Source organism: Heloderma suspectum, chromosome 4, assembly GCF_057233095.1.
Source record: "Heloderma suspectum isolate Gila_16-S chromosome 4, 16-S_ref, whole genome shotgun sequence".
Classification (NCBI taxonomy): domain Eukaryota; kingdom Metazoa; phylum Chordata; class Lepidosauria; order Squamata; family Helodermatidae; genus Heloderma; species Heloderma suspectum.
The window spans coordinates 236,505,853-236,532,921 of record NC_139461.1 but is presented as its reverse complement, the minus strand read 5'-3'; the positions used below and the strand labels follow the sequence as shown (position 1 = coordinate 236,532,921).

General features: G+C 44.0%; 1 protein-coding gene across 11 annotated transcripts in view; it reads left to right on the top strand.

Annotated features, from left to right (window-relative positions):
• The window catches only part of IPO13 (importin 13), a 66,405-nt gene that overhangs the window by 14,388 nt on the left and 24,948 nt on the right, over positions 1-27,069 (top strand). For 3 of the 11 annotated variants that reach the window (XM_084852751.1, XM_084852757.1, XM_084852752.1), the window contains exons 3-10: positions 6,939-7,675; positions 21,190-21,330; positions 21,791-21,932; positions 24,066-24,232; positions 24,435-24,555; positions 26,045-26,192; positions 26,475-26,656; positions 26,930-27,067. In XM_084852751.1, coding sequence (XP_084708877.1) covers positions 6,939-7,675; positions 21,190-21,330; positions 21,791-21,932; positions 24,066-24,232; positions 24,435-24,555; positions 26,045-26,192; positions 26,475-26,656; positions 26,930-27,067 — 1,776 coding nt within the window. Of the gene's footprint in view, positions 1-1,261; positions 1,346-6,938; positions 7,676-21,189; positions 21,331-21,790; positions 21,933-24,065; positions 24,233-24,434; positions 24,556-26,044; positions 26,193-26,474; positions 26,657-26,929; positions 27,068-27,069 lie in introns of those variants that run through there. The other 8 variants (XM_084852760.1, XM_084852759.1, XM_084852761.1 and 5 more) reach the window with 5 other exon arrangements.

Sequence of the window (27,069 nt, the reverse complement as noted above, 5' to 3'; positions counted from 1 at the left end):
TCAGCCTGTACTTCGCCTTTGCCAGGGAGCTCATAGACCCTCTTTTTGGGGAAGACTGAGCCAAAGTAGGAATTGAGCACCTTTGCCTTTTCTTTGTCATCTGTTATCATTTTGCCATCCTTACTTAATAGCTGAACCACTATTTCTTTCCTCTGACTTTTACTATGCACGTAGCTGAAGAAAGCCTTTGTGTTGCTTTAAGCATCCCTTGCTAACCTAGGAATGTCCTAGGTAATCAGACAAAATGTCTTCACACACATGTGCCTGCACTTCTGTCCCCATAGAGGTAGTACTGGCAGGAGCGAATTAAGCTGAGTAGTTTGGAAAACCCAGATTAAATTCAGCAACATGGTGCTGAGAGACAGGAGCCTGCACTTTCTTGTTTCTGCCTTTATAATATTTATATTCAAGAGCCTGCATGCAGGTGTTGTATGCAGTTTAAGTTTTGGTGCTGACTCAAGTTTCACTTCCTCTTTTTTTTTCTCCCCAAAGGAGCTTTCATCTGTGTTCTTAGCTGATTGTTCTGTTCTTCCTTTTTTCTGTGCCTTTTTTTGGGGGGGGACTCTCATTATCCTGGAAGGTTCCCTGTTCCCCTTTTCTTTGTGGGCATGTGTATGCATGAATATATGTGTACCTGAGGTGAGGGCTAGATCATCTAGGAACTGACACCCAGGCTCTCTCCTGGATAATGAGGTTTGGTTTCCATCACTTCTAATTTGAGGTGGTGAGCTGCTGGGCAGTGTGACAGCTGAGACAGCTGCCTTCAGACTAAGATATTACGGAATAAAAATACAAGCGAATCTGCCTGTTTGACTCTTTGAAAATGCTCTTGCTGATTTACTGTTGCAAGAACAGTCTGAAGAGTCCCTCCTGGTTATGCAACTGGGAGTAGCTTTCCTGACCTACCTCCTTTTGCAGTAAGCTTCAGTAGAAATGATGAGAGGTTAAGGGTTTCTTAGGATGTTCAGGGCATATTGGCATTTCAGTTCAAATGAAAATCTAAATTACTGAAGAATGGTAATGGCCACTAGTGCAAATCTTTACTGAAGTTCCACTGTCTGTGTCTTGTCAGTTGGTGGCTGGATTTTTGTCTTATGCCTAATCTTATGAACCCTAGCACCTGCACATGGCCTTTCTACCAGTGCAAAGCCTGACCTGGAATGATGTTGTTGGGAGCAGCAAAGAAGCAGGTCCAGGAGCACACTTTCCTAATGGCATCTTTGGCTCCAGTGGTTCTAGGTAGCCTGCCACAACCCTGGGCTGGCATCATCCCGAAAGCCATCACTCTGCTTGACTTCTTCAGGGATAGGATGCTGGAGCATCTGCAGCAGAGCAAGCCACTGTTGTGAGTATTGTGGCTTTGTAGGCATTTTATTGTATGTATGTATTTATTTCTATACAGCCCAATAGCTGAAGCTCTCTGGGCATGATTTGCACTGCTCATTATGCATTGTGTTGCAGCAGGTCTTACATATGTTGCTGGTAGCACCTGAAATATTTCCTTGGTTCTATGCTTGTTAGAGATTTTTGTTTGTTCTTGTGATACAAGATGTCAGTGCTCATAGACAATGAGGCTTCTATCTCTTAAATGTATGTTGTTTGCTCACAAAGGAGACTGTGCAGGCTGGTCTCATGCTTATTGTTATTGGCTATGCTAGTCTGTGGTGCCTAGCAAAGAGTCAGCCATATCTTCTGGTGTTCTTGTACAGCTTCCTAGTTGTTGGTGAGCAATAGGTGTTTCTTTAATTGCCACAGATGACCAGCCATGCTAGTCTTTATCTAAAAATCTATTTTAGAAAGCACTTGAAAGGAATAGTTTGTATGGTTTTTAATTTTACAGGGTTTTTTTAATTTGCTAGCAAGAAGCACTCTTGGAGGTGGGCTGCAATGGTAGTTCTGTGGCTTTGGGGATGGTGATGTTCTAGGGCTATCACTGGCAAGTTGTGTGACTTCTTTCTTTTGTGAAATGTTACTTTATTTTGATATTTAACAAAATAAGGGTGCAATCCTATGGCGAGGGCATCCTATGCAGAGCAGGAGAAACAGTGGAGGCAATCTTCATCTCCACACTCCTGCTCTGCATTTTGGCTAGACAGGCTTTTTTGCTCATCTAACTGGGCACATTGGAGTGTGAGAGAAGGTGGCCGGGGAGGCCTTGGGATATGTTGTATCCCAGCTTCCTGTCTCCTCCCTTCTCTGCCCAATGGCACATCTTTGTGACCTTGGAGAGGCAGCTGCCGGTTCTCTCTGTGCCAGCTGCAAGAGGGAACGGGTGGGGAGCACAGATTCCTGGATCTGCTGTTAGAGTCCTGTCTCTGACCTTGGATCCAGGACTCCAAATTAGACTCTGGGAGGCCATAGGATATCTAGGGGCTATAGGATTGCTCCCTAAATCAACAAAACATGCATAATATAACAAGATCACCAAAGAAGCAAAGAAATCCACTTATAATTCTTAGTCTATAACAATTATGCTTGTGGAGCACCTACAGTAAAACAGCCTCAGAGCTCAATATCTAATGAAAACATTAAAATACAATTTATACAGCATATCAAAGGACTGTGTGCGAGTGTGTTATTTTATGTGTATTAGTCAGAAAAAATATAGGCAATTGTACTTGGTTGGAATTTGATCAAAAGTTTGAAGGGCTTCACCATACGAAATAAATGGAAACCATGGTGCCATAATACCTTAAAGTTAGGATTCCTTGCTTGCGGCACTTCCTGAATAAGTTTACATAGTCATAGTTTCCCAGATTTTATCAAATCAGTGCTCTTTAGTTGGTTGTTTTGGAGACCACCAGTTACACTCTATACATGACTTTGCAGCTGTCTACAATTGCTTAAGAAGGTCTTTATACAGGAATCCAGGTTCATCAGATTCAAAAAGATGAAGTGACCTCTTTCTATGTGTAAATCAGCATATACTGAAAAAGCATCAAGCATCTCCAGTACGTTCTGCTCACTAGGAAATAGTACTTGGAGGTGGAGAGGATGAATTCTTATGGTGCTCCTTGCCCTTGATCTTCAGCTGCTGTTCTAATCCTAGGCTTTCTTTCTCCGAAGCATCTGCATTATTTGAACACTCCTCTGTTCAGATGTTCAGTCCTGGGTCCTCACTATTCTTTGTTACTCCTAAATGTCAAAACTTGAATGACTTTGTGTCTTGAGCCCTAGAACCCATGCCCTCCCGCCCAAGTTCTGATGAGGACCTCAGTAACAGAGGCAATAGTAAAATTGTTCTCTTGCTATTTAAGTAGCTTTGCTAAAAACGTCCCCAGTGCCCTTGAGCTGTTGAAGATCTGTTGCTGCTGAAGTGTATGTTTGAATTTGTTCACATCCTCTGTGATATGCTGTGCTACCTGTGGAGTGATAGGAGTATACTATGTAGTGTGGGGGTAGAAGACAGGAGGTAGCGCCAACGGTGTTTTTGGATGTGTTAGAGGATGGCACTGGCTGCTGACAAACATGTCTGGCAGCTTGGTTGGCACAGAGATATATAATATGGGTCTGTCAATATTTGTCTCAAGTGTGTAGGAGGAAGATGTCTGTTTGAGCCCCAGAGAAGACTTAAGTTGTGACAGGACTGAGACTGTTGTGGCAGCTGACTGAGCTTAATGTTGCAGAGCCAGAGCATTGCTCAGCAACCTTTCTTCTGCCTATTCAGATTGTCTGCCATAGTGGAGAGGTCTAGGACTTTGCCTGAATGAGCAGACGATGCTCTTGTTGCTATGGTGTCTGTTGCTTGGTGGCAATTGGCTGTGCTACTGAGAGGATCAGGATGATGGGTGGGTTGGGCAGGGTTGAAAGGAAAGCAACCCAGAAGTGAGTGGCAATCACTACCGACCCAGCAGTAACATTGCCCCATTGGAGCTGCTAGGGATAGCTCAGTGAGTTATGAGGCTGGAGTATGAGCAGCATGTTGTTGGTCTCTTAAGTTCATATTCACTTCAGTTTGGCTGAGCAAGCAGCAATATGACTTGGATGGCTACCTCTCATTTTCATGCAATTCCAGAGGCACACATTGTATAGTAACATAGGAGGGAGGTGGGGTTCTGATCTGGAGATTCTCATGCTATTTTTGATTGTAGATCTCTGCTGGAATGTCCTTCTCTCTCTTATTCTTCAGTCTCTGGGAGTTTGAGAATTCACCTTGCTGTTATTTACTTAGTGCTGTCAAGGAGACAAACTCTTGCTCCACAAAAGCTCGGAGGAGGCCTGGGAGGAGGAGGCACTGCACCAGGGATGCTAAGCTTGTGGCAGCTGTTGCTACTAGTCTGTTTTCTTAAGCACCCAAACCTGACACTATACATTTGCATTCATGTGCCTTAAACATGCTGTAGTATACCTAGTGCGATCTGCTTGAGAGTTTTGAGAAAATAAATGTATCCTAGTTGGATCTCTTGTTAGGTTTCCAGGTATCAAGAGTGTTGCCTGAGTAGCTGAAATACCACGTGACCTGGTGCTCATCAGGTTAGCGCTGTCCCAGTGGTGTTCATGTGCTGGAGAGACATCACCCTGTATGCTGGGCTGCTTACAAGATATAATGTTACATGTGTTACTCTCTCTGCTATTGGGCCAAGAATAGCACAACATTCCAGGCCTCCTTATGACACTCTGTTCTGCATCCATCTTCTCAGTCACAGGACTGAATTTGATGCATGCTAACTCCTTGCAGTGTTGAAACCATGAAGCTGGTCAGAGAACTGAACAGCAGCTGGTGCCAGTGCAAAGTGTTCCTTTACATGGGCTCCATGATGCCTTTGCTTCCCCTGCCTAGGGGCAGAGGCACACTCATGTTGCTAGCTGAGGAAACATTATGTAGATTTGAGCATTGGCAGCATACAATCTCTGGAGGTTTGAGGTCCCAGGTGAGAAGGTCACCAGGCACATATCTGTGGAAGTTCTAACATGATTAACTTAGGCAGGAGTTCAACTTAGATGTATTTCTGTGACTGTCTGCTTCACCTATGTGATGACTAAGTGGGTGAGACCTGATCAAGTCCAGTTGGTATAGTTTTTGCTTGGTCCCATCAGTGTGTATGTGGTTAAGATTTTTTTGTTTTCTTTTGTCCATATGTGCATTAGCCTGCACTTACTTATATTGACTCTCATCTGCCATTTTGTTGCCCATTCATCTAGTTTGGAGAGATCATTCTAGATCTTTTCAGAATCTTGGTGGGAATAATTTGATGTTACCTACAAATTTGGCTGCCACTGACTCCAGACCCTTTATAAATAAGTAGCACCAATCCAAATATAAATGGGGGTTGCTCTTTATTTTCCTCAGTTGCGTAAATTCAAAAACTGATTCCCATTTTTTTGTTGGTTCCTATGAATCTTATGTTTGCCTAAAATATCAGCCCTTGAGCAAAACCATAGTGACTAAACAATTTAAATTCACTCATTCTGTGTGGATAGGGGCTTGCTATGAATCTCAGTAGTATATAAACGGTGTGTGTGTGTGTGTGTGTGGTCTGCTGTATATTTGTACGCGGAGGGGATGCATTCCATGGTCTTGGGATATGTCACTGTTTAGTCTCCAGCTTGTGTATGTATGTGTAACCTGTCACAAAGACAGGCCATGGCTGCACAGTGCACTCCTTGATCTGGAGCCTGATGCATCCTTTTGTAGGCACTGTTCAAAACCAGCACCTGGACTTTCATGGTTTCATAGTATTTTCCTTTGTTAAACCCACCCATTAAAATCTTTTCATGTATGTTTCTAGTCTTTCTGTGTTGTTCTGTTATTTGTATCTGCTAAGTTGATCTGCAGTCTGATCTCTGCTGAAAAACATTGTGCATTGTCTAGAGAACTCTACCATGCAAGCCTCGGCACCACTGATGTTGAATTTTTAAAATTAGCATTTAAATCCCTTCTGAGTGAGAGACTGACAAGAATTTACTAGTTATGTAAAGAGAGAGAATGAGAGAACTTTAACTAGGCTAAGTTTGCAGGGTTTCATCTTCAGTCTTGAATCTCAGTAGAACAGAATATATCCAGAGCCAGAGCAAGCCAAAATGTTATTCCTACATGTAAAATGTAGAAACAAAGGTGCATTTGATTTAATTGAATGAGAATGTTGCATTTTGTGTGCAGCAAGTGCATCGAATTCAGTGTTGAACTAGATGTGATGGCTGTATGACCTGTTTGTGCATTGGAGGTTGTGCTGAATAGGCATAAAGCGATTCAAAAGCAGAGAAGCAGTGGATAAGAAGGAGGTTCTGAATCTTCTGCTCTGAAATTGCCACCCAGCTGCTTTTCTTCTAGCGAGGCTTGATTCAAACTTTGGAACACAACTTAGACAAAAACCACTGGGGCAAGAGAAGAGTTCAGCACTCTCCTTGCACTCAGCTCTTTTCCACATGAAATTGTCCCTCCTGCACCCTGCTTTATATCTGTCCAGTGCCAAGCCAGGTTTTAAAACATGGCAGATGTTTCTGCATTTAGGTTAGACTTTCATTGAGGCAGGGTATTATTAAAATGAAGAGCTGCTACTTTTTTCTCACAAGGTGTGAAAGTTATAACCCTTTCCATTCCAGATCATGGTTTTCCACGCTGACAGATCTAGAGCATTTTTATCCTCTCTTCTATTGTGTACATTTGACACTTTGACTAGTCTGTGATCTCTGGGTTGTTCTCGCTGTATTAATTCCAGTGTCTGTAGTATTGTCCCCCAAAAGGAATGAGTACAAATGTTATCCTTTAGTAAAATAGAGCTTATATCCAGAGATTTATCCGTAGCAGGGTTGGTAAGAAAACTTCGGTAGACAACCCTCCTGTAGGGTTGTTGAGCTGACCAATCCATAATATGGGGAAGATTAATGTTTCAGAGCCCAGATACTGATGACATAGGATCTGAGCTTGACTTCTTACTGTCTTGTGCCTTGTGAGAATGCAGAAAATGCTCACTAAGTTGCTGTCTTCTGCCTTGCAGGCACTCCACCAATTGTATTATGACCCCAACATTGAAAACAAGAACCTGGCTCAGAAATGGCTGATGCAAGCCCAGGTGTCACCACAAGCCTGGCACTTCAGTTGGCTGCTTCTCGATATGGATAAGGTGCCTGAGATCCAATACTTTGGGGCCAGCGCCCTCCACATCAAGATTTCACGGTATTGGAATGACATCCCAGCTGACCAATATGAGAGCCTCAAATCGCAGCTCTTCAGCCACATAACCCGTTTTGCTAGTGGTTCCAAGATCGTCCTGACCCGGCTCTGTGTGGCACTGGCTTCATTGGCACTAAACATGATGCCAGAGGCCTGGCCATGTGCTGTTGCTGAAATGGTGCGCATGTTCCAGGCAGAGGACTCTAATGTAGATGGGCGAGCACGCTGCCTTGCACTCCTAGAGCTGCTGACTGTCCTGCCTGAGGAGTTTCAAACCAGCCGTCTGCCTCAGTACCGTAAGGGGCAGGTGCGTAGTGTCTTGGCACAGGAGTGCAGTTCTGTGTTTCCCCTGCTAGAGCAATTGCTGCAGCAGCAAGACTCTCCCAGCTTCATTAAACAGAAGGTGCTGAAGTGCTTCTCCAGTTGGGTGCAGCTGGAGATTCCCCTAATGGAGTGTGAGAACTTGATCCAGGCAGCCTTCTCCTCCCTGCATGATCCAGAACTCTTTGACACAGCTGTGGAGGCCATTGTCAATGCCATTTCTCAGCCTGATGCTCAGAGGTAAGTGCTGGTTTCATGCTATAGATCAGTTGCGGTTATACAGGGGTTGTTTTTATATGCAGCTATCGAGCAGTGTGTGTGTCCTGTATTAACAGAACTTTCACCAGCCTTCAGCAGCAACACTCTTAAATCTAGCCCAGAACTTAGAGTGTGAGTGAGTGAGTGTGTGTTTTGGTTGGGAAGGAGAGTTTCATATCTGTAGAAGGTTGCTTGAACAGAGAATGCAGGGAGAAGATGCTAGTGCATGAAGTTCGCAGGTTTTCTTGTAGGAGAAGGGGCTTGGTCAAAGTAAAGAACTGTGCAGTTAGAACAACCCTTTGTGAGCACGCATTAACATCCTTTGCTGGCACCTTTTCTTTCATTAGAATATATTAACCCATAAAAACAGAATTACCGAACACTCAAATTAGGCTGAAAAATACCAGTCTTGCTAATTTTTAAATAATCATGAGCCATTGATGCCTGTGAGATGTGAACTATTGAGCATCAAACAGGGACATTCTTCAGCTACAACTAATCTACGGGATCATCTGTTGGTTCTGTTTTAATCTGGCTGCTAGAGAAGGGTGCCATACAAATCCACAGTGTGGTCAGAGAGCCCAGCTCTTTGGACTCCTCTCCTATTAGAATCTTACCTTCTGCCTTCATAAAGGTCTTAAGTCATCTCTCTGTTAGCTCATTTGCAGCTGCTGTTATTTGTAGTTCCTTTGCCTTTACAATATGGGAGAAAGCTAGACACTAATGGGGGAATTTAGAGGCCACTGGAGGGAAAAGGATAAACTCGGCTTTTCTTCCCAGAAGTTTACTACTGTGCATGAATTCAGCAACTTCTTTGAGTTCAGTATGGGAGTTAAGTCAGTTGAAGAGTTGTCCAGGACTATTGGTCCATTTCAAAATATGATTATGGCTAGTAGGAACAGCAGTTGCTGTGATTACATTGTTGTGGTTCTGAGGGAGTAAACATAATGCACAAACTGGGAAGGCTGGGACAGTTCAGTTAGCAAACAGAACCTATGATATAGTTTGCTTCCTATCTCCTTCCGTCATCCTCACACATTTCCCACCCCTTCTTGCTCATAGTACAGATGAGGTACTCGAGGCCCAGGAGCTAGATGCTTTGCCCAAAGGCTCGTCAGTAAATCTGGAAACTTGTACAGTGGTTTCTTAGATGGCCGAACTATGCATGGCCAGAAATATAGGTTTGGAAATGTAGAGTGTGTTCAACCTAGAGAATAGAAAATTACAGGGAACATGATACCAGTTTTCAAGTATCTAAAAGGGTGACAGCGTAAACTACTATTTACCAGTACCACTGAAGGAAAGAGCAACTTTGGACTTAAGTTGCAAGAGAATAGACTTCGGCTGGATTTCAGGAAGATGCTCTTCATAAGAATAAATGTGCCCTGGAACAAATTATCCAGTGTTGTTGTAGAATAGAACCGCATTCTCTGGGTGTTTGAGGGGGTGGTTGAGCTTTGGCTGGGAATAGTTTTAACACTCAATGTTGCCTGTGCATGAGTTATTTTAGATCTTTGTCTTTTCCAGTTTTGTTTTTTTTTACTAGACAGTGGTTGCCAAGTTTGCATTATAAAGCCAGGTGCACTGACAAAGTAATTGCTTCACTTCTTTTGCTCAAGCATATCCTGACCATGATGTTTAAACTTGATCCGAAAGGGAATTTGCTAGTCAACTTTAATGCTGGTGCTAAATTCTGGGTTACCGTTAATGCTCCCATCCACCATTTATTTAAAACCCAGTATGACGAAGAACTTGAAAACCACAAGCTTATAATAATATAGATCAGGCAAGATTATTATTGGTCCTAGTTACTGGGCTCCGGGCAGTCCAGTCCCTCCCAGCCATTCCTGAAGGTGTTTTGCTTCACTAGCTTCACCAAAGTATATTCAGATGCAAGGTAGACAGCTTATCCTTGACCAAACATAGTACACTGAAATGTAGAGCCATTTAATTTAAAGAGCATAGGAGAACAAAGTATTTCAAGCACTAGAAATAGAAAGAATAAATCATCAATTTAAAAAATAATGTTTAGCTGCCCTTTTTCTCCTGGTACATTTAAGAAATTGCATATCAAATGATTAGCTACCACAGTACTGATGGCAGAGCTGTGCTTGGATTAGACTTCCTTACTTTAGTTTTGGATCAGAAAATGGTTCTACCTTCTGGCCCCCCAAAACAGACTTACAATCAGCACCTCGTCAGTCATTATACAGAAAAAATTCCAACTGAATAGCAAGTCGGTTGTCTAGGAACCTGCCTTTCTGTGCATTTAAAGTTTGATACGGCTTACATCATTGAGCCAAGGCCAATTATAATACATTTCCAATGTAGATAGTGTGGGAGCTAAAATTTATTTCCTAGTGGATCAGCTGTTCAGTTAAACATGCCAACATGTAAACAAACTACTTATTCTGGAAAGTGTTTTACAGTTAGGACGGCCTGAGTCAGTGATTCTTAATGTGGTCTGCAAGTCTACAGTGAAAATAACAGATGAAAATGCAGAAAGCCTTTTTCAGAGCATACATGTATGCCAAGTTAAAACACTTTCTGCACCCCAGTACAGCTGTACCAAAAACATACAAAGAAAGAAATGGGTCCTTGGCCTTGAATAGTAGTGTCCTGAGTGACATAGACTGAGCATGCACAAATATAGCAATGTCAACTTGCTACCTAGTAGTTCTCCTTACCACAGCATTAGATTTGCTGCTTCAGAGTGCAAAGTTTAATTGAAAGGAAATTATAATAAACCACAAAGGACAAGCAAACCAGAATAGTGGACTGTAATTGTTCGAGAGTAAAATACTAAAACAGGAAAAGTTATGACTATGGAATTGGCATAATCTGATTATTGGAAACAAGACCCCTCTTTATAGGGATTTGGGAAGCTGGCTACCCTTGCATTCAGAACAAGACATTGAAATACAGGATGGTTATCACAGGATCAGGTTGACTTAGTGGAAAACTCCATTTGGACTCAGGCCCTGATGAAAGTTTACCATACACAGTTCAATAAAGGGGAAACTGACTATTGATTGGTTCTTGGTTCTGGGTGTTATCTGCATGATGAATTGCTGTTTTTATTATTCATGTGGAACAAAGGCCAGATGTACAGCTGGGATAACTACTCTGCCTAGAAAAAGCTGTATTTTCATACTCTGATCCTGAGTGTACCCTAGTTTCTTTTCTGTCACTCCACCCTTACTATATTTTACCCTCTACTGTAGATTAAGCAACAGTACAATGATTTTTGTAGTCCAGCTATTTCCAGAATAGCTAAAAGACAGAATATTTAATTCAAAAGAAGCTTGTTTACCTGGGAGGCACAAAAGTCTAGGCACAGTGAAAATAAAGTTTTAAGTATTTATTTATTTATAAATGTATGAGTCTCCTTTCAGCTCAATAGGACCTCCAAGGCAATTTTCAAACACATCACTAGCTAGTTTACATTTACTTGCCCTTGATCTCACTAGGGCAAGTTATACCCCTAGTGGCCCACTCAAATACATCATCTTGCCTAATTTCCATTTTCTAACATTGTTTCAGTAGTTTTATTTATTTGATTTATTAGCCACCCATCTGGCCAGTCATTGTCATTGCTCTATCAGGACTTGTATCATAAATATATCTGGTTCAGAACATAGGGCAAGGAATAACTCCAGCCACCATATAAAATAGTAGGGGAATAAGTAAGACTGCATGGTAGTCCAAAATGATAGATATTAGGGTGGCAACAGGCAGACACAAGGGAGAATATGATGTGGCTGACTGGTTTGGGAAGTTGATGTCAGTGGCTGACTGCTTGTTGTGGCTTCTGGACAAGACAGTGGTTCTATGCTTCCTAGGAAGCATCTCCAGAACAAGGGTTGTGTATGTATTTTCGATGGAGAGTTGGTGAGGGAAGGAGAGGGCTCAAGATAGCTGTATTCTCTATGCATTGGTAATAGAATGTTAAGGAGGGATGCAAGGCAAAGAAGCAGCTCATTTTGTTTCAGCCATTGTAAAATGGGGTGGGTGGGTGAGCAAGCAGCCTGGTTGCTGTTAAAAACACCGTCAAATACCACATCAGCCTCACATCTGTCACAACACTGTTGTAGCTCTTAGGGAAGCTGATATGTAGGGAAGTTCCTGGATCGACTCCATAGGATGGGTATCATCCTACCTGCGGGACCGATTTCAAAGATTAACATTGGGTGACCATTCCTCATCCCCTTGGCAACTGAGCTACGGGGTTCCACAAGGTACCACCTTCTCCCCAATGTTATTTAACATCTATATGAAGCTGCTGGGAGTGTTCATTAGGGGATTTGGAGCCAAGTGTGATCAATATGCTGATGTCACACAGCTCTGTCTCTCTGTGACATCTGAATCAGGAGAGATTGTGCAAGCACTAGACCAGTAATGGGCTGGATGAGGGCCAATAAACTGAAACTGAATCCTGGCAAGACAGAAGCACTGTGGTTGAGTGGTTCCTGAGTCCGGGAGATAGGTTCATTGCCTGTTCTGGATAGGGTTGCTCTGCCTCTGAATGATCAGGTCTGTAGTTTGGGGGTACTCCTAGATCCATCACTGTCACTGGAAGCCCAAGTGGCCATGGCAGCTCACAGTGCCTTTTACCAGCTTCGGCTGGTTCACCAACTACAGCCTCTTTGGACAGGGCTAGCTTGGCCACAGCAGTAGAGCCGCTAGTAACCTCAAGGCTGGATTACTGCGTTGCTGTCTATGTGGGGCTGTCCTTAAGGCTGCTCTGGAAGCTGGAGCTAGTGCAGAACACAGCAGCTCAGCTGCTGTTAGGAGCTGCCCCTTTCCAGCATGTAACTCTCTTGCTGAGGGAACTGCACTGGCTGCCTATTTGCTACCAGGCCAGGTTTAAGGTTTTCGTATCAGTGTACAAAGCCCTAAACAACTTGGGACCAGGATACCTGAGAGAGTGCCTTCTTCCTGGTCATCTACCATTCCTCAACATTTTACGAAGTCCACATGTTCATCCATTCCATTCAACGTGCCTGGTCACTGAGGTCATCGGAGGGCTTGCTCCTGTTGGTTCCACATGGCCTGTGGCCTGACTGGAGTCCAGCAGAAGGAGAGCCTTCAGCGTGGTAGCCCCCTTTCTTTGGAATTCCCTGCCCCAACGGCAGGCACCAACACTGTGATGTTTCCAGAGCCTTCTGAAAACAGCACTCTTCCACGAGGCATTCCTTAACTGACCAGTTACAGTTTGTATTGGCATTGTGTTTTTAAACAACTGTAATTTTAATGTGGTGTTTTAATCTTTTTATGCTCTTACTGTTCACCACTCCAAAACCTCTTCTACATATGGAGCAGTATATAAATATTGTAAATAAATTATGTAGAGGGAGGCAATAGCAATGTGATCCTGGCTGGACCAACAGGATTAGACTCGGTTGCCTCCCTCCAGCCTCTGCTATTCTTAAGAATCGTACTCGACCTCTTTCTTGTTCATGGGTGTTGCTTGGAATGAGCTGCTGTTGCGGCTACAGGCCCCTCCCTGCACTGCGTTGTCTGTGGATTCTTGCTGGCAGCCTCGGTGCACACTCTTCTGTCTTTTTCCAGCATCCACTGGAGCTGGCATACTTCTCCTCCTCCACTTCCATTCTTACACACAGCAATGCAGAACTGGATTCATTTGAGTTGCCCTTAGAGCATACATGATGCTGCCCTGTTTCTTCCCTCCCCTCCATTTCCTTTACTTGCAGCCTTTTCACCAGCCAGACCTCCACCCCACCCCAAGCTTCTAAGCACCATTGACTTGACCAAATGCTTTTCAGTTTGCAAGACCATTCTATAAGCACAGTAGTTGTGGACAGGTTTCTCAGGGCATTGCTCAGTGCACTTAAGCTACCTTCACATCAAAACCTGGCATTCTGTGAAATGACCCAAGTAAACCAATACGATGGTGGTCCCACTTATCCTTGAGGGCTTCAAAAAAATTAGTAGCAGGATTACGTCTCTTCCTCTAGTGCAATTCCCAGCCTCAAAAGTGGTAATAGGAGGCGGATGGCCTATTTAGTACTGTATTCATGTGCCTTGGTGTGGTGTTCCACCTGTATCTGTGGGCTACATGTGTGGTGGGGGCAAGCAGGTGAGTGCAGAATAGCAATGTCTCCAGATAATATGCCTCAGTAGCCAGGTAACTGACAGCTGGCCGATTAGCTGCCAGCACAGCCTCTCTCTGGGGGCCATCCTTTCCTCTTCCTCTCCATTTCCTCTGTACTTGTTGTCATGGTTACAATCACTTATTGGCAGCAGCAGGGAGATTGACAGGCATGAAATTGCTTATATGGTTCTGGAATGCTGCTTTGCACAGGGAGGCAGTAGTTGTCTGGATGCCCCCAGGAGAGCACTGTGTGAGCATTGTACTTTTGATCTGCTGAAATGGATAGTCAAGTGTCTTGACGCCTTCAAACCCCCCCCCCCCAATTCTTCGAGTGGAATAATTATGTGAGTGGCATACATTTTCAGATTTTTATTCATTTTCTGAACATGTTCCACCCAGAATGGATGAACATGTGGACTTCGTAAAATGTTGAGGAATGGTAGAACTATACAGAAAGAAGAACAAGGACTGAGGGCCAGGGGAACTACCCACATTTTCCTGAAGTTTGAGCAGAACCTACTCACCCTGCAAACCTATACTAATTTAAAATAAAATCAGAACTTTTCTGAGTTCTGATGCAGAAATCAGATTTTGATTTTACCTGAGTCTAGGTAAATTCCAGGGAAGAAATTATGATTAGCCTGTTCCAGGAAAGAAATTATGATTAGTCCTCTGCAGAAACAAAAGTCTTGTGCACTGATGTATCGGATGAAGTTGGCATCAACCTATGAAACCTCAGGCCACAATATGTTTGTTAGTCTTTTTTTTTTTAATGTGCTGCAAGACTCCTTGAGTGTAGTTCCTGCTGTTCTGGTGCTGCCACATACTTGGCAGCCCAATGTGGAAATACCATGCTGTTTTGGCCATAGTGATCTCCATGTTGTCTTGTATCATCCTGGGCTATTCCTGCATTATAGGAGACATATTCAGAGAGATTGTAAAGCACAGGTCTGGACTTGGAGGCATTGTCAGGCTGGCTAAAGTTGATTAAACATTAAAGTAAAGTTTCTTAGTGGGCCAATGACTAGAGAGACTGAAGAATCTGATTCCTAGTTCATTGTGTTTGTGGGCAGTTTAGGTGATGGCACAGGTGAAACATATTCCTGTGGTGAATGAGCAGACAGCTATGCCACCCTCTTCTATGTTCATAACATTATATAACGGCTGTTCCTCATAGGTGCCAATACACACCCTGTGTTTTTTTTTTTTTTTGAGCAACTGAATTAGTGTAATATTTTAAGAATTTCTATAATTCTTTTTAGATCTACCTTACAAAGTAGTTGCCATAAATCATTTTAAACAACATTCATCAGTTAAAATGCAATAAGACAATGAAAACAAACAACAGAAAACGAGATAAAAATATCAGTTGAGAATAAAACTTACTAAAAAGCCTGGGTGAGTAAAAACGTCTTCACCTGTCACTGAAAAGAAAGCAGAGTCAGCAACTGGTTAACCTCCCTGGGGAGAGCATTCCAGAGACAGGGCGCCACAACAGAAAAGGCCCAATGCCTTGCTTCAGATGATGATGAGTGTGAAGACCTGTGGGAAAAGTCTGTGAACATCTTAATATCTCGGCAGATTCATGTGGGAGGAGGTGATTCTTGAGCGATCTTCATCTTGAAATGTTTAGGGCTTTAAACAGCACCTTGAATTGGGTTTGGAAACCAGCGTGGGGCAGTGAAGTTGGTAAGTTGATGTTCCATATGTCTGGTCCACATTAGTAAGCTAGCTGCCATATTTTGTACTAACTGTAGTTGCTGAACTGTCCCCATGTCCAACACATTGCAGTAATCCAAATGGGACTTTATCAGAACATGAATAACTATGGCTAGACTATCTCTGTCTAGGCAAGGCACTAGCTGCTGCACCAGCCTCAGTTAGTAAATGGTACTTTATGTCACCGGGGCTACTTGGGCCTCCAAAAATAAGTTGAGATCTAATAGTACCTCCAGACTGTGAACTTGATCCTGAAGTGTCTGTCCAGAACAGGCAGCACACCATCTCCCATGTTACATAAACCTATGGCCTACCAATGGCCTACCAAGAACATCTCTCTTGCCATCACTTGAGCTTCAAATCAACCCCTAGACCATTACTGATTCATTTGCACAACATCAGTTGAATTAGATGAAAATGAGAAGGAGTTCGGTGTCAACTGCACCCGAAATCCCCAGATGATCTCGCTCAGTGTCTTCGTGTAGATTATGAACAGCATGGGAGATACAATAGAGCTCTGCAGCAACAACCCCCAAGCATCACTGGAGCTGACTGTCCAAATAGGAATAGAACCACTAAAGCAGTGCCTCCAGTCCCCTCCATGACGGCCTGTCTAGAAGAATACAGTTGTTGATGGTATTGAAAGTCATGAGAGGTCCAGGAAAATTAGCACCATGACATTTCTCCGGTCATCCTCCTGGCATCAGGGCAACCAGTGCTGTTTCAGTGCCAAAACCAGGCTGCAAAACAATTGAAATGAATTCAGAAAATCAGTGCTGACCTGGGGCTTCCAACCCTGTTAGGTGTCCTGTTTTCTAGTTTCAAGTATGTGTCTTAAACACCCAGTTACTTAGTTTTCCAGCATACAAGATCAATAGATTGATAGTTAATCAGCCTACTAGTATCAGGTTAGATTAGAGCAAGGGTAGGCATCCCAGTGCCCTCCAGATGTTTTGGACTACAATTCCCATAATCCATGACCATTGGCTATGCTGACTGGGAATGATGGGAGTTGTAGTCCAAAACATCTGGAGGGCGTCAGGCTGCCTACTCCCAGACTAGACTGATATTTTGAAGCATGCTTTTTGCAACAATGTAATAATGATGAATAATATGTTATTTCTTACAACAGAAGTTAAAGCATTGATAAGTTACAGAAACAAAGATAAACGATCTACATTGATAATAGCAAGTGTGGCTAATGATAAGAAATAAAGGTTATCCTTGGAGAACAAGAAAATAGGCTTTAAAATTTAAAAGGTGAGATTGAATCTTGCCCCAGTCAGACAGAGGCAGGCATTATTTCTAGTTACCATCACAGAGAACTGACTAGAGAGTTTGTCCTTGGAGCGGCTACCTGACTAGGGGTTGAATCTTCATTCTTATTAGCTTAAAACCACAAGTGTCTTTAGAAATCACAGAGATCATCATTCAGCTTCACTACTAAAAAGTAAAAACCTAATTTTAATTTGTCCTATACACATGTTTGATTCCATACGCTACTTTTAAGTTTTTATTTTTGATTGCATCTGCCATAGGTGTGAGCTTGGCTGACTTGTAAAAAAAAAAAAAAACTATGCATAGGCAAAGTTTCTCAGAGTTTTTAAAAAAGGCTTCTGCTGAAGATGAATTATCTCTCCCTAACAAAAGCCTGCCACATCAACTTACAGTGATGTTCCAAATGCAGGCCTAAACCTTTCCTCTGGCTCATGAAATTGTCAAGCATAAGTACCTCAAATCCTTCCAAAATGGCTGATCCATTTGCCCAAGGCAATCTATATCTATCCATTATTACTAGATCAAATAACAGCTGTACCATCAAGAACTCATTCACCTGTTCACCCCCAGTGTGATATATACTATCGTTTGTTTGCATGGAAAGCAAGAAGAGAACGAGTTCTCAGAGGTGCCAGTATGAAACCTGTTTGTTTAAGCCCAGTGCTTTTCAGAGACTGAGGCTTCTTCATCAGGGGCAATCTGATAAAATGCAAACACTGCGAACAAAGGTAGCCAGCTTACTAAAGTGGTGGCTATCCTTTATGCACCATGGTGTTTCACTTTGGCACCTCTGAGAACTCGTTCTCTTCTTGCTTTCTATTCATCCTGGGTGCCTCCTTTCAGGTTTTTGTTTATCATTTGTCTGCAATGCTGCACTGATTCTGTAAGCCAAACAGGTTATGATCTTACTTAGGGAATAAGTGGATACAAATCAGGTGTTAAAAAGAGACATCTTGCAGAACTAACGAGAGAATGTTCCAATGTCCTGGGACCTTCACCCACTAAGGGGGTTCAAAGGTTGGCTGGAAACGGTTGTTAGTAAATTTAACACTATGCTTTGGTGTGAACAGAGAATATTGATGGCTATCACATCAATAGGAAATTTGCATCCTTTGAATAGTTACAATCTTGGTGTCACCTCCTGTATATAGAACATAACTTGGTATGAGCAGGTCTCTTTGGCATTCTTCTGCAAAAATAATACGTATAAATGGGTTGTGTGTTCACCTGTGGTGTTGCTAGGCTTCATTGGGACCAGGATATGTTAATCATGCATTTTTTCTCTTATATTTTTGTGTTTCAGCCTTAATGTGCACTACTTTTTCTTCCAGTATGAATATACCTACCACCTCTCTGGTTTGTTTTCGTGTATCTCATGTAGACTCTACATTGTAAATGCTCATCACAATATATTTATTAGCCTTTAAGGTGCTACAGAATTCTGTCATGAAAGTGCAAGGTTCATTTTCCTAGCAGGATTTCTAGACTGGAGGGTTTGTAAAGTTTGCTGTTGAAGAGTAAGGCCGTTAATGGAGGTTATCACAATCTTCTGTGCCAGGAAGAATCATAAGAACATAAGAGCCCTGCTGGATCAGACCAAGGGTCCATCCAGTCCAGCATTCCATTCACACAGTGGCCAACCAGCTGTCAACCAGGAACCCACAAGCAGGACATGAGCACAACAGCACCCTCCCACCCATATTCCCCAGCAACTGGGGTACACAGGCCCACTGCCTCTGGTACGGGTGGTAGCACACAGCCATCATGACCAGTAGCCACTGATACTCATCTCCTCCAGGAATTTGTCTAAACACCTTTTAAAGCCATCCAAATTGGTGGCTATCACTACATCCTGTGGTAGCAAATTCCATAGTTTAACTATGCGCTGTGTGAAGAAGTACTTTTATCTATCCTGAATCTCCCACCAGTCAGCTCCATGGGATGACCCTGGGTTCTAGTATTTTGAGAGAGGGAGAAAAATGTCTCCCTATCCACATTCTCCACACCATGCATAATTTTGTATACCTCTATCATGTCTTCCCTTACCTTCCTTTTTTCCTTAAGCTAAACAATCCCAGCTGTTGTAACCTTTCCTCATAGGGGAGATGCTCCAGCCCCTTGATCCAGTTGCCTTTTCCTGCACTTTTTCTAGCTCTACAGTATCTTTTTTGTAGGTATGGTGACCAGAAATGTAGACAGTATTCTGAGTGTGGTTGCACCATGAGACATATATTCAGGCAGTATGATTTCGGCAGTTTTATTCTCAATACCTTTTCTAATTATGCTTAACATGGAGTTTGCCTTTTTTTGCAGCAGTAACTGCACACTGAGTTGACATTTTCATCATGCTGTCTATCACACCCCAAGATCTCTTCACTGGTCAGTGACTGGTCGCTCAGATCCCATCAAGTTATACTTGAAGCTGGGATTTTTTGCCCCAACCTGCATAACTTTACACTTGCTTACATTGAACCATATTTGCCATTTAGATGCCCATTCTCCCAGCTTAGGGAGATCCTTTTGGAGGTCCTCACAATCCCTTTTTGTTTGAACCACCCTAAATAATTTGGTGTCATCGGCGAACTTGGCCGCTTCACTGCTCACTCCTAATTCCAGATCATTTATGAACAGGTTGAAAAGCATTGGTCCTAATACAGATCCCTGTGGGACCCCACTATTTACTTCCATTGGGAGAATTTACCATTTGTTCCTACTCTCTGCTTTCTGTTCTTTAACCAGTTACTGATCCATGAGAGGACCTGTCCTCTTATTCCATGACTGCTAAGTTTGCTCAGGAGTCTTTGTTTACTTGGACTTCCAAAAGGCTTTTGACAATGTCTGCTGGATCACCCCTGTCTACATGTTTATTGACACTCTCAAAGAACTCTAAAAGGTTAGTGAGACAGGACATACCTCTGCAGAAGCCGTTCTGATTCTTTTTCAGCTGGGCATGTCCTTTTATATGCTTACTAATTTTATCTTTCATAATGCCTTCAACCAATTTACCCAGAACAGACATTAAGGTAACCAGCCTGTAATTTCCTGGATCTCCCCTGGATCCCTTTTTGAAAATTGGTGTTACATTGGCCATCTTCCAGTCCTCTAGTATAGAAGCTGATCTTAGGGACATGTTGCATATTTTGATTAGAAGCTCAGCAATTTCATATTTGAGTTCTTTGAGAACTCTAGGATGGCTGCCATCTGGGTCTGGTGATTTATTTGCTTTTAATTTATCAACAAGGTTGAGAACTTCATCTTTTGTCTCCCCTATTTGCCTCAGTTCCTCAGACTCCCTTCCTGAAAACATCAGAGAGAGAGCACAAAAGAGTTGATATACAGTTAGATTGGATTTATCAGGCTGACATATGCAGTGTCAGTCCAAGATTTGGGGGTGGGGTGCTTGTGCAAGATACCCTGAGTGGGCCCACCTCTATGCCACCACCCATTTGTTTTCCTGCTGGCCCGACCCACACCACTGCCCAGAGGAAAAGGCAAGTGGAGGCTACTGCCCCTTCTCCTTACTTTTGTCGCTATTTGCACGCTTGGAAAGGGCAGATGAGCAGGTAGCAGCAGTAAGGAAAAGGTGGACCAGGAGGCTTGACAGGTGCCTGAAGATGTTGACCTATAATGACCTGGCTGTAGGTCAGATATTAAGAGAGGTACATATATTGCCATTATCACAACAAGCAAGAATTGCAAAAAGCTTGTGCAGGGTGGAAAGAACCTCTCTTGGCAAACTCAAGGCCTTTGGTCATACAAGACTGCTTGAATATCTGAAGAAAGGGCAGCCATAATGGTTAAGCAGGTGGAGGTCCTTCTCTGAAATGAAAGGCCAGGTGCTTTTAATTTAGACAAAGGACAACAGTGGGAGGGGCATGATGGAACTCTGTAAAGTAGAGAAAGTGGATAAAGGCTTCTCTCTCTCTCTCTCTCTCTCTCTCTCTCTCACTTTCACTTTTAACACTAGAACTCAGGGTCACCCAATGTATTGATTGATAATAGGTTCTGGTCAGATAAAAAGGATGTTCTTCATACGGTGCACAGCTGACTTAAGGATTTCACTGGTACAAGACATGGTTATGGCTCCTGGCTTAGATGACTTCAAAGGGATAAGACAAGTGGATGGAGGAGAGATCTATTAATGGCTATTAGCCACCTTAGCTAGATGCAGCCTCCATGTTCAGAGGCAGTATGTCAAGGCTGTTGTCTTCAGTCCCTGCTTGTGAGCTTCCTGAAGAATCTGAGTAGGCTCTGTGGGAAACAGAAGGCAGAACTAAATGAATCTTTGGTCTGATCCAGCAGGAGTCATCTTACATTCTTAAAAAAGGGAGAGTTCATGGGGCACATAAAACTACCCACCCCCATCTCTTCTCTCTCTTGGCAGGTATGTGAATACTCTTCTGAAACTCATCCCTCCTGTGCTGGGACTCCAGGAACAGCTACGTCAAGCAGTTCAGAGCAGGGACATGGAGACGTCTCATGGGATCTGCCGTATTGCTGTGGCCCTGGGAGAGAATCATTCCCGGTGAGGAGCATGGTGATGGAATCTGGTAGTGATGATCATTAGAAGGTGGAGCTAGCACTTGAGGCCTCTATACTGCTCACTAAGGGACAGGCTTAGGGGTCTTTCCTGTGCCAAACTAGGTTTCCTTACAGCTAAGCAGCCTATAGGTCTTCCATAGGTCAGAGATCCAAAGCATAATCTGGGCACTACTGTACCGCTGCATGATTGTGGGGAGGCTATACAGAGCCTCAAACCCCTTTTCTGTGTGGAAGCCATTGGAGATGGTAAATCAACTCTTACCTGGTTAGTCTGCTGGTAAGCCTTGCTGGGTCCCTCTCACTATGCTTCCAGGCCCAATTTTCTGCAGAGGGCTCAGTACACCCATATGCTATATTTTCCTGAGTGTGGGGTATTTGCCATTCTAATGGACCTGCCATGGCAAAGCAGATTCTTGATGCTACATGACTACTATCTCCCACAGAGCCCTCTTGGACCAGATAGATCACTGGCAGAGCTTCCTGGCACTTGTCAACATGATCATGTTCTGTACTGGGATCCCAGGACACTATCCTGTCAATGAGACCACAAGTTCACTTACGCTCACCTTCTGGTATACATTACAGGTAAGTGTTCGCTAACTTCCTGAAGTGGATTTCCTCATTGGCATTTTCCTAGCTTGGTATGGCTTGTTCCCTGTTGAGTGCTTTATGTGTGCTTGCACCAGATGTTCTGCATATGTAAACACATATCACATGACTAGCCTTAATCATCTCTGCACTGAGTATAATGGAATGTTCTGGTTCCTTTCATCATGAGCTCCAAGGTCAGACTTTGGGGTTAGCTCTGTGCTTAGAAGAGTGGAAATTCTTGTCTTCCTCCATGCATAGATTGAAGGCCAGACTGCGTGACTGGGCTCTACTGTGATGATGTAGCTCACTAGAGCCTCTATGTTGTAACAACCTGGTTTTATTCTAGTAAGGTGCCTTCTGGCAGTGCAGAAGATGCCCAGATGTACTTGAGTGCATTGTCTAAGGTTCTCTAGGGTGCTGAAGGCATTTGGTTTGCAGCTGAAAATCTAGTTTTTCATAGAAGTTTGGGGTAGACTGCTCACTTCATCATGGAGTCACAAGGACCAACCTACTTCCTGCTAGAAGCACCTTAACTATCAATATTCTGTTTTGATGGGAACAAAGCTCCATCCAGTGTTCAGAGCAGGTTGTGGTGGGTCTTTTTCCTTCTCCATAGCAATGAGAGTTACTACAGTACCTTGGCCTTATCAGGGAGAGCTTTATAGATAACAGCTGTGCTTGACAAGAGAAGAAGAGCAAATCAATTTGACCTGCTGCTATTCCCAGTTCCAAGTACAGTTAGTGCAGATGCTGATTTGGATGTGTGTGTTGTGGTGTATGCTTGCTGCTACACTGAGATAGAATGCTAGAAGCCGTGCAGCCTTGTCTGACCTGCCTTCCCCACCCCCACCCTTCCTTGGAGCCCAGCAGCCTCATTAGCATGACAAATTAGCCTGACACACTCCTGCACGGTCCAAGATCAAGGCTAGCTATGCTGCTGCTCTGGGTGCCAGCTTGAAATGGGATGAGGTCATGCATTGTCTCAGTGTGTGACTGGTGCAGTACTTGAGTCCACAGGCACATCACTATTAATGAAGAGGACGGAACTGGAGCAGCATCTTGTGTATGCTGCTGGAGAGCAGAGGGTTTTTTCTACAATGTCTACTCTACACCAGCACACAGACTTGCAATTCCTACTCTGTCCTTGGCTTCCCAAAATGTTCACCTGAGCATTGCCTACTTTGTGCCAGGCAGCATGGATTCAGCTGCCAAGACAGTGGTCTGTGAAGGTTTTCCTTATCCTTGCGTATCTCCTTCATAGCCTCTGTTTAGTGGAACTGTATCAAGTGAAAACTGAATCCTCCACACCCAATAACTAGGCATGAATTGGAGGGCTTTTGTGAAGCTCTGGGGGTGAACTCAGTGGCCCAGGCTAGCTCTACATCTCTTGTTCTATTTCAGCCCAGCCCTCAATGCAGTCTTGTCCATGCCAGGCCCTTGAGCAGCACGAGAGTACCCAGCATCCTCCTCAGAGCAGACATTGCTACATTGTTTGAACAAATTCATTCCACACCTGGCCAGAAGTGTCTGTGGAAGTCAGAACAAGGTGGTGGTCACTGAAAATAGAAGTTGGCACACTTGGTCAGCTACTTTGCTGGCTTGTGATGGCTTATCTTCTAGCCTAGTTGGTGATGGTAGCTTGAGATGGGATGACACAGCTAAGACAGTGGACTGTAGATGTGCACCTCTGCTTTATGCTCTGATTTAGAGGTGAGGGGAATAGTCAGCTCAGTGCTGAGAGCCTAGATAAATTCAATTGCTAACTGGGTGTAAGGGAAATCTGTGGCCCTTGCTTTGAGACTGTTGTAGCCTCTTGCCACTGATTTGTACCTAGAAGCTGGGCAGGTTTTTGGAGCTTGGAATACTGAGAGGGGAGACCTGTGATGCCTTGGCAGTATAAACTAGTCCACATGATATTGGACAGACTAGACTATTTGAGTGAAGTAGCCTGACTTCAGAATGTGATTTCTGGGTTCCCCATATAGAAAACTCAACAAAAGTGAGAGGTTACTACTTCTGATCACATCGAAAAGTTGGGGTATTGATCATGTTACATCAACATGAGAGTTGGAGCTCTAGGCTGATTTTTTTCAACCTCCATTTGAGGAACAGTCTCTTTCTTTGCAGGATGACATCCTTTCTTTTGAACCAGAAAAGCAGGCCATGTATCAGCAGGTATATCGGCCTGTCTATTTCCAGCTGGTGGATGTGCTCCTGCACAAAGCTCAGTTTCCTTCCGATGAAGAATACAGCTGCTGGTCCTCCGATGAAAAGGAGCAGTTTCGGATATACCGGTAATGGCCTTTTGCCTGACAGCCTCCTTTAATACTGCACACAGCTTGTGATCTGCAAAAAGTGAAGCTGATTGTGCTACATCAGTTGGAGTAAAGGTTGAACTTTCCCTGGGTTTGCTAGGGACTGTATCAGCAGTTTCTGTCCAGCTGCTGTTCTGTAGAGTGGGAGTGCTCTGTGATTCTTTTCTCTCTTGCCCCTTAGAGTGGACATCTCAGACACCTTGATGTATGTGTATGAAATGCTTGGAGCAGAGCTGCTGAGCAGCTTATATGACAAGCTGGGTCGCCTCCTGACCAACACAGAACAGCCATCCTCATGGCAGGTGAGTGGGGCGCTCCACCCACAAATGGAAATCTTGTACTAACTGTCCTTATGGAGAGAGGCAGCAAGTACAGGAGCTGCTGTAGATTTTTGTAGAAATGACAAGAATAGTTGTGGCCAGGACTGGTTAGAGAGCATTGTGGAAGAGAGGTGTTGGAGTGGAGCGAAGGTGCAGAGAATCTTGGTTAGAGGAAACATCTGTTAAATTGCAGAGCAGTGTGTGTGGAGGGGCAATTGAATTTCAAAAGGTCTGAAAAGTTGTTGGTGTTAATTGGGTCTGAAATATGGTCATGTCATCCTTGTAGTGCACACCTCAGCTGGTGATTTATAAAACAGACTGGCTTGCATTAGAACCCCAGCTACCATTTGCTAATTCCTGTCTTAAAGTTTGACACTCTGTTGTTGGTGTCTTTCGCAAGGGTTTTGGCACAGCTCACATAATTCTTCAGCAGTGACCAAATTCTGCAAAAATGTCTGATAGCAGGATTGCAGAATCCACAAATACATGCTCAGTCAAGTGATACCAGCAGCTGATCAGCTTCAGTCCAAATAGGGGATCCTTGGACAACGTCTGCAGCATGGGAGCTAGTCATAGGGTTTGTGTTATCACAGAGGTTTATAAGCCGCAGTGTCAGAGACACCCATATCTTCAATTTGGACAAAGATGCTTAGATATGTCTGCTGTGCCTTGACAGTAGTAATGCTGGGCCAAGGGTCCCTGTATAGCAGCTAATCAGCATGTATCTGCTCACCTTGGTGTGTTGTCAGCATGCTGTTGGCACGGCGAACAGTGATGGCCGTCAAGCATCAGTGACCGCTGGGGCTCCTCATTCATCACTGCGACAGCCAAGCAAGAACCCAGCCTGAGCCCTGATTTACAGTCCACGCACTGGAAGCCTTAATACAGTAGCAGTCATGCCAACACTCCAGCATACTGAACATGTTGTGGCCTAGTAGAACAGCCTTTGGTGAGAGGGAGCAGGAGTGCAGGTGTGTTCCCTATTCCCCCACCTTCCCACTGGCCCTTGGTGGTAGTGGCAGCTGGGGGAGACTACATTGAGTATTATATAGCTAAGCACTATTCAGGATGGTAGGGTGGAGATGTGCAAGAAAAAAATCGTGAGTGTTTCTGGGAAATAGTGACCTTGTCCTATGGAATTCGCTCTCTAGATAGGATGCCTCTACAAAAAAGCTTATTGGTGAAACAATTAGCATCGTATTAACTGTAAGGAAATAACGAAATGTGAGACATCATACTTTTCTGTGGGAGCTGGCCCTGATAATCTTTCATCAAAATGGAATCTAGGGTGGGGGCTGTTTGAACATGCTGTATCACATTTTATCTCTGGCCTCATTGCACAGTGCAGTCTGAACCACCCTGTACATCTCAGCACCAGCTGGCTGTACTTGGCCTGCATCTGTGTGGGGTATTAAAGTGGGACATTATTGGCAGGCCATGGGCTCAACAGACAAATCTTTCCCTCTGGTAGCACACGGAAGCTTTGCTTTACGGGTTCCAATCCATCGCAGAGACCATAGATGTAAACTACTCAGACGTGGTGCCTGGCCTCATCGGGCTCATCCCTCACATCAGCATCAGCAATGTGCAGCTTGCAGATACGGTTATGTTCACTATTGGTGAGGAAAGTGGGCAAGGGCAGGGGGAGTTGATGTTGAAAGGGGAGGTTGATCCCAGTGATCCTGTTTAACTCTTGTGATACTGGTGGGCTCTATTGATGAAGTAGCTGCTGGGCCCTAGTGTCCAGTAAATATGAGTAAGAATGTGTGTTTGTGTGTGAGTTGTTGGGCCATGCACTGTGGTAGGGTGAGGAAGCAGTTCCTGTGCAGTACTCAGCTGCACTGGCAGTGTTCAGTGCAGTAAGCAGAGCAGTCCTGACTGTGCATTCTGTGTCTGCCTAGGGGCCCTCTCAGAGTGGCTTGCTGACCACCCCGTCATGATCAACAACGTCCTACCCCTGGTGTTGCAGGCTCTAGGCAATCCTGAGTTATCGATCTCTAGTGTCTCCACCCTTAAGAAGATCTGCCGTGAATGCAAATATGACTTGCCTCCCTATGCTGCCAACATTGTTGCTGTCTCTCAGGTAACTGAAAGGTCTAAGGCAGGGGTGGGGAACTTCCAGTCATTGGGCTGGAAGCAGCCTGCAGAGCCTTTCAATGTGGCTTGCAGCCTCCATTTTGTCAGCCATGCCCCTTCCTCTGTCAGGGTCTCACAGTTTGGAGCCCCTGTCCTTCCCCACTGCTCCACTCCCCACAATCCCTTTCCCATCCCTCATTGCTCAGCTGATTGGCAGGGAACATTTAAACAATGGAGAAATGGGGGTGGACCTGCAAATAAAGTTTAACTTTCTCTGCAGCCTAGTCCCATCTTACCCACTGCTCAGGTGTTCCCTCACCCCTGTCCTACTGTGGCTTCACCAACAACCTCCTGTCTCTGCTTCCTCATCTGCGAGAGAACTTCTCCAAATGTAAAAAGAACAAGGAAAAAGGGGCGGGT